General features: G+C 50.5%; 3 protein-coding genes across 3 annotated transcripts; 1 reads left to right on the plus strand and 2 right to left on the minus strand.

The window, feature by feature from the left end:
* Window positions 1-2548: 2548 nt before the first annotated feature.
* Window positions 2549-4261, minus strand: PpBr36_06668 (uncharacterized protein; the record flags this gene model as incomplete). Its single annotated transcript, XM_029893811.1, has 1 exon — window positions 2549-4261. The coding sequence occupies one exon, from the start codon at window positions 4259-4261 to the stop codon at window positions 2549-2551; it is 1713 nt and encodes a 570-aa protein (XP_029746584.1).
* Window positions 4262-5413: 1152 nt separating this feature from the next.
* PpBr36_06669 (uncharacterized protein) lies at window positions 5414-9090 on the minus strand (the record flags this gene model as incomplete). Its single annotated transcript, XM_029893812.1, has 5 exons — window positions 5414-6454; window positions 6730-7289; window positions 7372-8209; window positions 8299-8404; window positions 8486-9090. 5 exons carry the CDS (start codon window positions 9088-9090, stop codon window positions 5414-5416), a joined length of 3150 nt encoding a protein of 1049 aa, XP_029746585.1.
* Window positions 9091-10171: 1081 nt separating this feature from the next.
* On the plus strand, window positions 10172-11346 carry PpBr36_06670 (uncharacterized protein; the record flags this gene model as incomplete). The annotated part of the gene is made up of 3 exons (XM_029893813.1): window positions 10172-10583; window positions 10664-10935; window positions 11014-11346. 3 exons carry the CDS (start codon window positions 10172-10174, stop codon window positions 11344-11346), a joined length of 1017 nt encoding a protein of 338 aa, XP_029745990.1.
* Between the last annotated feature and the right edge of the window lie 108 nt (window positions 11347-11454).

Below are 11454 nucleotides of genomic sequence, written 5' to 3' on the forward strand. Positions count from 1 at the left end.
CATTGACGGGAGTGAAGTTGTGGTAGTTTGCCGGATCATCCCAAAGTAGAAACCCCCAAACTAAAACTGCAGGTGTCGTATCTGGTATGTTTCTAGGCATTATGCATGGGATAGGACGTTACCGAGATGCCATTTGAGTTATGCATGAGCCACACAGGTTTTGTTTAATTTTAATTTTATCTTTTTTGCGTAATTGTCATTCTTTCAAGACGATATTGTTGTCTGCCCAGTACCCCCTTTGAATCCTTAACACGTCGCCTCGATGACAACCGCCAAAGATCTGCCCAAACTGCTAGGTGCCACCGCGAAGCAGGTCAGGCGAGGAAAGGAAATAGTTGCAGAGTTGTAATCCTCCCAGTCAGGGGATGCCCAATAGGATGCTTTCCTTTGGCCTCGCCAACCGTTGTCGACGTGATCGGGCACTTCGGCGCCGGGGCCTCTTGACCTCGACGAGTTCAAGACTGTAACGCTTCACTTTCGAGGGCTTCAGCATCTGGGATAACCATCCCTGATGCCCGCACCTCTCTGTACAAAGGCATCCATGGCAGGACTTACGCTCTCTCCTTCACCTCCGGCTAGATGTGGCTGCCAAGATGTCCCTAGGAGGAAGCGGAAGGACAGATCTCGATTAACAAGTCCCGGCCACGCGCGTTTTGCAAGATAACTCCTCGCAGGAAAATGGCGATGAAGCTTTTTTTTTTTTTTTTTTTTTTTTTTTTTGGAACTGTCGCTGGGAGAAGCCCATGCAAACAACTCTGTATGACTTTGCAACGCGGCTTGACGAGCTTACCTAGCGCCCCCGCTGTTAGTTGTCCAATACGATCGACGGAGAATTGTCTGCACCTGCTCTAAGATGGTGTCATTCTCGCAACCACTAGTGGACTGACTTGTGTTTCGAGTATGGCAAAGTCATCGTCGAGAAGGGTTCAGCAGTCAAGGGCCACCCCAAAAGTGTATGGCCTTATGAACCCCATTTGTCCGAGAAGATGAACCTCATCTTCAATAAGAGGCGAATAGGTGTGCCAACTAATAGTTGCCTCGTTTGTTTGCCTCGTTCTCGGTTGTACTCATCCTCCGGAAATTTACTAACACTAGTTTGGGCAGATGCCATCCTTGTCACTCACTGCCCGCGAGTGCAAGTAAGATGAACAAGCAGATAAGCTAAGCGTTGGAGAAACTAGACTAGTATGCAATTGGTTGTATCACGAAAAAAAAAACCCCCAAGAAAGAATTCTTATCAGCCCCATTGATGATATCGGATCACTTCGCATGCGACGGGCCGAGTCTGAGTCTGATAGAATCTCACGACCCTGAGATATCTCAGCCTCAGAGAGAAAAGCGCACGCAAGCTTGAAAGGTTCTAATGTCTCCTGTATTGTCTGTGCCCAGTAGTACTATACACAGAGACGAGTGCTGGTTGGTCGCTGTATGAGAATGGGATATAATGTCTGATATGCGCAGAAGATATCTGAAAATGAACGAAACACGCTATCTCGGGCTGTTCTTTTTCTTGAGAGTGCCAACACCTAGCCGATGAGCCCAACTCACTTAGTTGAGCCCAACAAAAGAAAAAAAAAAGAAAAAAAAAAAGCCAGACCAAATGCCGTCCCATCTTTCATCCCATCGCACATGCTGCTGTGCTCCTACTGCACAGGACGGCAGCAGTCCGAGTCGTGCTCTCGTCATCATGCAAAAATATTGTTGAATTGTAACAGACCTCAAATGTCAGACCCTACAGCAAGGTAAGCAAGAGAGGCACGTCAATATGCCAAGCGGGCCGGCGCATATTGCAGAAATGGCTAGATTAGTCCAGAGTATACGACGGCGCGAAAACCCAACTCTCATGCCAGGGACGTTGCAATTTCCAAAAAAAAAAAAAAAAAAAAAAAACCAGTCTCCTTAGATGACTTTATGTTTTCGGTTCTTATATCTCGATAATGGTCTATGTCAAAACAGACATACAAAGCACGAAAGATACACTGTTATGCCAAGTAAAAAGAGGCTCACAGTTGTAATTCCCCTCCCCATTCCCTTGAGAAACTCTCAGTGTCTTCTCCCTTCTGTAGGCGAGCCATCCCCGACCATACGTTTATCCTTATATCGCTGAGGCTTCGTTCCCGTATCCCGTCCCCGTGAATAAATATCGACGCATATGCCCAGAATGGCACCCAATTCGTCCAGCGTCAAATTTGAAGTTTGAAAGGAAAAAGAAGCAAACATGGTGCTCCTGAACATGTAAAAAAGCAGAAAACGCAACGCTGATCAATATCATAGGCTCAGAAGCCCACAGCTCCGGCATAGTCCATCGTAATGCTTTAGTGATAAAGCATACCCGAGTTCCCAAATGTCCTACTTGCTCGGGTTGACTATAGAATACCTTGGGCGAATATGTATCGACAGCTGTATAAATATTGCAAAAAAAAAACTCAAGAAAAATAACAATATTGATGGCCACAAGAAAAGAGAGATGACAAGCCGCCAAAGGGAAGCAAAAATGAAAAACCCGCCAAATATGTATGAAAGCGATAGGCTTTGAGTCACTCGGGACTCAGGACTCTCTGATCCCAGCCAACAACTCTTCCGCATACCAATCCAAGTGGATGAGCCGGAGCTGATTTTGCCACTTCTTGGCGTCGAAGAGACGCTGCCATGCCGAAGAGATGTTACCCTTCCAAGTGACCAGCTCTATATGCCAGCCTTTGGCTAGGGCGCGCTCCGCCTGTGCCACAAAACCAGCAGAGAACTCCGCCGCAGCTCCGTCCCCGGTCGCCAAAACCATAGTGCTCGGTTCCGAGTCGATGATGCTCTCACACATCTTCAGGTGTAGAATTTCGTCCACAGCCTGCTCGCCCTTCTTTCGAAGGCCGACGGAGTATTCGAGCTGGATCTGGGCCTCGAGTTCATCCTCGGAGGAGTTTAGTGCCGAAGATGCCCAAAAGTCGCTGGTGTTTCGAAGCTGCTTTGGTCCTCGAGCAGGATACCGCTGTGTGAGCGGCTTGATGACACGGTGAAGGATGTTCATTTCATATCCAAGGCTTCTGGCTTCATTCAAGTAAAGCGGCCAGGTGAGTGGTTCATGAGGGTTGCTTGTGGACCCTGCTACTACACGTTTAGCAACAGCACGGCCTCGTTCCAGAACCAGAGCCAAGCCTTGGAAGAAAAAGGGCGGTTCGGCCAGTCTGGTGTTGATGTTAATGCCGCGCAGTCGCTTGAGCTGATCTTGAAAGCCTATGACAATGTTGGACATGTCTACGAAAATATGAACGCCTTTGTTCGTATCGTCGTTAGGGGCTCCGAGCAAAGCATCCCTGGTGAACTCAATTCCAAGTCGTCCAAGAATAAGTCTACACTTGGCATCATTGGTGGAGATATACACAGGATTTATGGAGCCCGTATCGGTTGACAGGAGCGGGTGAGGTGATTCCCAAAAGTCACTCCAGTCGAAATTTTGTCGTGACAATGGTGGAAAAGGGATGGGACAGAACCAAGGTGCCTTCTTCTCTCCCGCAAAGCCACGGGAGTACTTTGACTGACCGGTATGGACAGTACTGTAGTTCAAGCGCTGCAGTGGCTCGATGAAGCATTCATTTTCTGCCAAAAACCTTTCGGCCTTGACCAGCTCCTCGGCATAAGATTTGCGAAGATGAGGCGGTATTTTGAATGGTCCAGTAACAGCCTGGCGTTGACGTGTATTCTTACGGCCCTTCTGTTTCTTGGATGGTTTTGGTGTTGTTGGTTCATGTGACAGAATTGAAATCTCTTCCAATTCCTGTTGAATAGGACGGTCGAGTTGAGGAGAAGAGGGAGCAGTAGAGTGGTCCTCGTCTGCGGATGAGAGGCTGAAGCAACCCAGCGAGGCGTCTGATAATGGGCTCGAGGTGGTTGAATCGATCTCCTCCCTGCATGGCGAAAAAGACACTGCTTTCTGCTGCTGCTTGGGTGGTGTGAAGCTGGAAGCGTCAAGCTTGGAAAAATCAAAATTGGCAAGGAAATCACGAGGTATGAATGCGACCGGGCTGACATCTCCGTTAGATGCCGATCCGGGATCATTGTTACAGGATTCATCTTGCTTTTCCCGGATTTCGGGAATTTCTTCTTTCTGTTGGCACTGTTGTGTTGGTTTCTCAGAAGGTTGCAAATAGTCGCTGGAAGATTTTCCAGACCCAAGCAGAGTCGCCCATGCAGAACTGAGCTTGGAAAAGTCCCCCAGCTTTGGCGCACCCAGCTGCGGTGAGCCAGGTGCTACCGTATTGTCGTTCATAAGTGGGGGTTGGAGTGTAGTCTGACGAGATTCTGATCAGGTGGCGACATGGCGACGAGCCCCCTAAGAAAAGCTCGCGGTTGGATTGGATTGAATTGAAATGTTTGGTACCAAACAAAAATATGCTTGGGATGCTAGATGAGTAAATGTTGAAATGAATGAGAGGGGCTGGAAGAAAGGCAACTCGGACCAAGAAGTGCAGCCGGGTGTTGAGGTGTTTTGGTAAAGAACGGGTGGGTGGTGGGTGTTAGATCGCTTGGGATCACGGATCAATCAGCCTGAGCGGCGAGGTAGCTAGAATAGTAACGCTAGGGGGTGTTTCCGGGTGGCAACAACAGTCCAATGTCGCACATCGGTGACTACAACGATCGGGGTGGGGTCGTGGGCTGTAAGAGGTGGGTTACATAAGCGAAGGGGCCGTAGAGATGGGGTCGAGCCAGCTGACAGCAGTTTAAACGCTCGCTCCACGATCCGCCGCTCTGTCAAACGGTCATGAGCCACTAACTCTGTTCGAGTAGCGCCTAAAATTAGTGCAACAAGGCGGCATTTTTGCCCGCAAGTGTTTGAGCCGCGGTGGCGTTGGAAACATTATGACAGTGAGTAGCTTGATACGACTGAATCTAGGCCGGTATCAGGCAGTGACTGCGGAGGCGAACGGAATCTCCGAGAGTGAGAAACGAAAAGCAGCAAGGGAGTAAAACCAGACAACTCTTGGTTCGGAGTTCAGTGAATGGACAGCCCGAGACTGACCTGCTAAAAGAGAATTTTCATCGTATTGAAAATATCATTTTTTACCTGGGTTCTGATATTCATTATATGGGCAAGCCTCCTGAAGAATATTGCCTTCTTGTAATTACGAAAAATTGCGCAGACGTGAACCCTTTTTTTTTTTTTTTTTTTTTTTTTTTATTTCGTAGTACACCGCAGGCGCCGATAATACTGATTATTTAATGTCGTCGCCTCTAAACAGAAAGTCTTACACGCAGGGCGCTGCTGATTGCACTCCAAACTCAGTCCCTCTTGCGATCCTGCTGGTAACTCCTCTACCTCTCTCTATTCTAGGCCGCTGAGTGGGTAATCAAGAGGCAAAAACCCCCCTAAGGTAAATCACGCTGAAAAAAGGAAAATGAGGTCCCAAAAATGAAATCCCAATCAGTGAGTCCCGTTAGTTTGCCTGCTGGTGCCATTGGCTATACCTTGCGTCTGCTCGGCCTGCCACTTTGCCTTTTCTGCCGCCCAGCCTTCCATGTCCCTGTTCAGCTCGACCGTCTGGCGATTCATCGTTTCCACAAAAGCCGTGAGGAGGCCAAGGGCAGCCACTGCCTCTCTGCCGCCATCTTCGGTTCGTGCATCGCCGTCTCCATTACCTAATTTCCTCTTCCGTGTCGCCTCCTCCGCCGCCCTCCGCTGTTCCTCATCTCTCTCCTTTCGCTTGCGAAGCCGCTCCTCCTCCAGCCTTTTCTTGTCAGCTAAGAATCGAGCGCTGTGACCCAGGTTTGCGTGCTCATCCGAGATGCCCAGGTGTGGCTGGTAGACTGGAGGTGTGGTGAAAAAGAGCACGCGGCCGCTATCGTCCCGTTGAAACTGCTGGCGAACGTCGTCAGGTATGCCCTCGTCCACTACTTCAGGTAGTGTGTAGACCTGAGGAGGCTGCGGCGGGTTGTAGTGTCCTCCATGCTGCGGCACGCCATGATTGATGTGCATTTGCTGAGGCGCCATCGGGGCCGGGCTGGGGGCCATCGGCATGGGCGCACGTGGTGCCAGAGCTGCTGGTGTCGGCGCCATGGATCGGTTGTCGTACACCTGCTGGCCTGCTGGCGGGATACTGTGGCGGTGGCCAGGACTCGGGACGAACTGCTGGGGAAACTGTGGGGCGTGGTGCGGCGTTTGCGGCGTCTGTGGTATGAACGTTCCTGGGGATGGAATCCCCTGGTTGTTGATTGGCTGCATGTGAGGTTGATTTTGAGCGGGCGGTACCTGCATCATACGCTGGCCTTGGTAGCCCTGAGGGTAGCCTGGCTGGACAGGTGGGATGCCTGGTCCAGGCTGCGGGGAGTGGTGGAATGACACGGTCGGAGTCCCGGACACTGAAGCATCACCCCTAAATGATGCCCTTCGCACATGATCTAGCTGAATATGCGGAGGCTGCTGAGCTGCACCAGGTGGCGGGCTTGGCCTTGGGGGAGGTGAATCCTGTTTGATGGAGTTGGTCAGTCGTTTGTTGCTGTCAACTATTTTGCATTCGATCTTGGTAGCTTTTGAACGCGCTCGGCCCAGGCGCGGAACTGAGCACACAACCGCCGCCAAGAACCTCCGAGAGTATTGTAGCAAAGTGCCCAAATCAGGCAGTTGTTTAAACCGCTCATGGAATCTCCGAGAATGACCAGGTAAATCGATCCCGTGGTATGAGCCCTGTCTGATCCGAAGGGAAAAGCAATGAAAGCACGAATCAAAAGTGCTGTACTTACATTTTCTTCTCTGGGTCGTTTATGCACTGCTCCGAGTAGTGGTGGAGCATTGGGATTTCCCCATGTAGGCTTTGGGAGCGGATCCCTCTCGCTCGCATCGTGTCTCAAGAGATGTGCTATGGGGCTGCGGAACTTCTTGACCTTCTTTGGTACTTTCCATGGTTCCATGTCGTAGTCCTTCTCGCGCACTTCATCAGGGAGGCAGCTGGCCCACGTTTTGATTTTGTTGAAGGTAAATTTCTCCTCGTTGTAGCGCGCTTCACAGACGTAGACCTGTTTGTCTTCTGGGAAGCCAAGCGGCCGGCCTTTGTGGTAGCGGGTGATGAACATGACAAAGCACCTGTCGACGATTTCCAAGACCTGATGGTCACGATATTGACCAGTCTTGACCACTTCGTTCTCCCAGAAATGCTTCTCGTAGCGGTGGACGGTTTGTTCTGGTCTGTAGTACCAACATGCGTTGATCCAATGTTGCCCAGCGCTGTCTTTCCACATACGGTAAATTTGCGCAACGATGGGCTTTGACAAGTCATTGAGATTCCTCAAATGCACCCAATCCCCTGCATATCATTGTCAGTCTGAAAGTTGACCTCAACCCGAAGAGAATCAATATTCTGCAGCATCATGTACGGTTCGACATACCAACTTTGTAAACTTCTCCGTTGTGATTGAGTTCTGCCAGGGGTAGTTTTCCTTCGTCATCGACAAAGGAGTCATCTGGCCTTGTCCTTTCCTGCTCCGCAAGCTCGCGGGTGTATTTTTGCAGTTCAACTGCGTCCTGGTAGATCTCACTTCCTGGCTGGTTCCATCGCTTTGCGTTTTCAAACATAGTCTCAACGTCCGCAACGGCCTGGTCGAAGCTGTGATACTTCTTACGTTTCAGTCTTCTTTTCATGGACTCTAGAGACACAGGATTGCTGATTGCATCGTAGTATTCTCGATGGCTGGCCTTGTCGGGAAGCTTCTCAAAATTGAGGATCCGTAGTGTCCCGTTCTCATTCTTTGGTTTCCTCAGTCCCCTGAGCAAGTTGTGGATGCGGGCCTCCATGGGTGTGAGGACTTTTGGTGGGCGACCACGTTTCTTGTGGTCATCGTCATCTCTGTCCCTCCTTGAGAAGCGGTTTTTTCTTCGGCGGCGGGGCTTTCCATCTTCATCTGAATCGTCATCATCATCGTCGTCGTCGTCGTCATCCTCCTCGTCTTCCTCATCCTCATCGCCTTCCTCTTCAGGCGGCGGAGAAGGCGAATCATCGGCGGCATCGGGGATTTCGCCCAGATATGGGAGTTTTGCATCCTCGGGTGTTATCTGCTTCTCTGCGACCAGCCTTTCGAGTTCTTTGACGAAAACCTCCCTTAGTCGAATGGCTTCGCCAAACACCACAGCTGACGGGCGGTTATAGACTTGGGCGTTGTGACATATGAGAGCGACATCGCGCACGAATTCGGAAAAGGCGGTATAGACCTTCTTGAGTACTTTTTGCTATCGTCAGGATGTTCAGTTAGTGACCTTGTGGTTACTCCCAAAGTCTATATGTCGCACATGCAGCGAGCGTAAAAGAGCACACTTACTCTAACGGTGCTGAAAGCTACCGGCTCCTTGATGACCTCAAAATAATCCGGGAATGATCGCCTGTTCAGGAGACGTTGAAAATTGGCCGCGAGGGGAAACTCGTCACTGATGAAGACGCATTAGAGCCCATTGTACTGTGTGACTGCTCAGGGGCATCATGAAAGTACACAAGTCGGGAGAACTTACGCCGGGTCTTCTTGATACTCGCAGAGGTATGTTGAAGTCTCCGAAATCAGGTTCAGCATGTCGCGCTGGGTATTCCGAGCACTAGTCTGTCCGCCGGTTCTGTTGTTGTCATCCAATTCTCCATCGGCGTCTGCATCGCCATCTGCGTCTGCGTCTGCGTCTGCGTCTGCGTCCGCATCTGCATCCGCATCACCGTCGGCATCAGTATCCATGCGATCACCTGAATCAGCAGGGTTGGTGATTTTTTCGGCTGTGGAATTGGTGGTTTTGCTCGATGGTTGCGCATCATCGGCGGCGCGGTCCCCGTCGCGATTCGGAGACGCGTCGGCAGCCGGTGCTACTGCGACAGTCGTGGCGCTCGGGGAAGAAACTGGTGGCGCGTCTGACATCTTGACATCATCCTGGTGACCCATTTTGGCCTCAATGGACTCGCGCACCTCGATTGCGCCGGCGCCGTTGTCGTCGGGGTGGGTTGTGGCCATTTTCGCAAACTGGTGCGGACTTCTTGTGGTGGAGCTGGACGGCGTGAGCCACGGCACGGAGGAAGGAGAGGTGGATGCTGCCGCGTGCAGACTTGGCCGCGAAGATCGTGTGGCCCGCCGCATGGGTCTTACAAGGAACAAGTCTGTGCAGAACCCAATTATCTTGGACTAGCGGGACGTTAGTGTGACTTGGCCCTTGAGGCGGAAGCGGAAGCTCCAAGTCAATCGATAGCAAACAATTAGACCCACGAAGTAAGGACTAACCCGGTCTACATGAGGCTGGGTTCTTTTGGACCTTGGAAAAACCCACCCAAAGCTGCGAATATGGCATGTACTGCAGTCGAAGGCAAGCCTTGTCGCGACTCACGCCTGGCCGGACTGGTAGAAGCTCCTGACTCCACTCGCTCGATTTTACCACGCGCTGCAATTCTCCCGTCCCCTAGGAACTACGGTATTGGGGAATGACTAATCAATTTGAATGGAAGCTATGAGTACTACGTTGCCTCCCTACATACATCACGTGTAGGCTTTGGACCATGGGATTTCCAATGTTAATCATTGGAGACTTTTGTTATTGTTATGATTTTTTTTTTCTCTAGCGATTATCCTGAAAGAGGTCAAGTTATAATTCATCCAGGCCTTTATGTAGGTAGTTACAAGAAAATCGCCGACAAAGGTGAGCTGTATCGGAAAATATAAGGCGAAACCACTGCACCGTCCGATAGGATTACCCCAAAGCGCCCCAGAAAAGTGGCGGTAGTTGGTGCCAAGAACCCAAAAGTAACCAGAGTCATGGGAAGGAGCACCTCATTCCAGATTGACCGACTGATTGGTGACTGGACACTTGACAGCACACTTGTTCAACAACGCTGGTGACTTTTTAGAGCAAAACATATGGTTTGGTCGCTGTCACTCCGAGCAAATAAATACTGTTTGCATGCTAGTTTGTCTCTTATTATAGGCAAGCTTTTGTTGAACCTGCTGATTGATCAGCACCTGCGTCATTTGGTGGCAGGTAGAACCCTCTAGTTACCCTTGCTTACCCTGCGATCCTACCTATCTATAAATCAACCACGAAGAATCAAGAGACTGGTTGCGACTTTAGACTTGCTTGCTTCGTATTTGGGGACAGCAGCAAAACTAGCCAAATCTTCAGAAGGGCTCTATTTGGCCCACCTTTGAAAGCTTCTACCTAGCCTTAAAGATGGGAGCGGTACGCGTGAGGGTCCGACATCCCGAGGGCACTTTACAAGTCCAGGCGGAGGACTCATGGACTGCAGGGCAGTTTATCGAGCACCTCCGAAAGGAGACCGGTGTTCCGTGCTTTGTGCTCAAGTCCGGCTTTCCTCCCGCTGTGCTTGATCTTAGCGACAAGAACATAAGCCTTGGTGCTCTGAACCTGAACGGCTCGGCCATCACGTTAACGCCTATCGAAGACACTTCCCCAGAGGCCGTCAGGAGCAGAGAAATGGCCAAACAGGTTGAGCGAGACTCCTTGATGGCTGCAGAGCTGGCTGCGGCAGAGTCGACGGCTACCCCATCCTCAGGGCAATCTGATCCTAAAAGACCTGATAACCTTTCGGTTCCCTGGCCGGAGATGGATGACGGGTACATGGGTAAGAAAATTAAAATAGAAACATGTTCTCTTTACGCCGCTGTACTTGCAGACAAACTAAACTGGCTCATGCCCCTGAAGTTCTTAGAGTTATGGCCGATGACAACAGCTGTCTCTTCACTGCCCTCTCAGCCGCTCTGGTCCCTCAGGTGAGAGATCCGGCGCCATTTTTGCGCAACCAGATTGCCGAATACATTCTCTCCCACCGAGACACCTACAATAGAGCCACTCTTGAGAAGTCACCCGAAGATTATGTTGTCAATCTCAGAGGTAGAGACTTCTGGGGCGGATCGATCGAAATGTCCGTACTTAGTGCCATCTACGACATACAGATTGTTGCGGTGGATGTCAAGGTTCGTGAGCACGTGCAATGTGTCGTAAAAATATTTGGCGCCTGCTATTCATATCTAACACCTCCCTAACTCGAACAGACTTTGGAGGTTTTCCCGCATGGCGAGAATAAGAAGGAGCGGTGCCTGGTGCTGTATTCGGGCATTCATTACGACAGGATTGTGCTAGCCCCCGGACCCGACTATCCTCACGAGACGGATATCGTCCGTTTCGATATCGACAACGATTCAGCACTCAGGAGGGCCAGAGTGCTCGCAGAGAGGCTTCAAAGGTCCGGATACTACACCGACACTAACACTATCGTCATTCAGTGTATGGTTCCGAACTGCAACTGGCTCGGTGACGTCAAAGGGGCAAACGAGCATAGCAACAAAACTGGGCACCAGAGCTTTGAACAAATCGAGGATAAATAGGATGGACTATATGGGAAATTCAGACGCTGAGCCACCTATAGCTTGAAAAGTACTGTGATATACCGTCTACTCCACAGCCTGTTCATAAGTCGATTCAAGCTTGCGCAG

Source organism: Pyricularia pennisetigena, assembly GCF_004337985.1.
Source record: "Pyricularia pennisetigena strain Br36 chromosome 4 map unlocalized Pyricularia_pennisetigena_Br36_Scf_6, whole genome shotgun sequence".
NCBI lineage: Eukaryota > Fungi > Ascomycota > Sordariomycetes > Magnaporthales > Pyriculariaceae > Pyricularia > Pyricularia pennisetigena.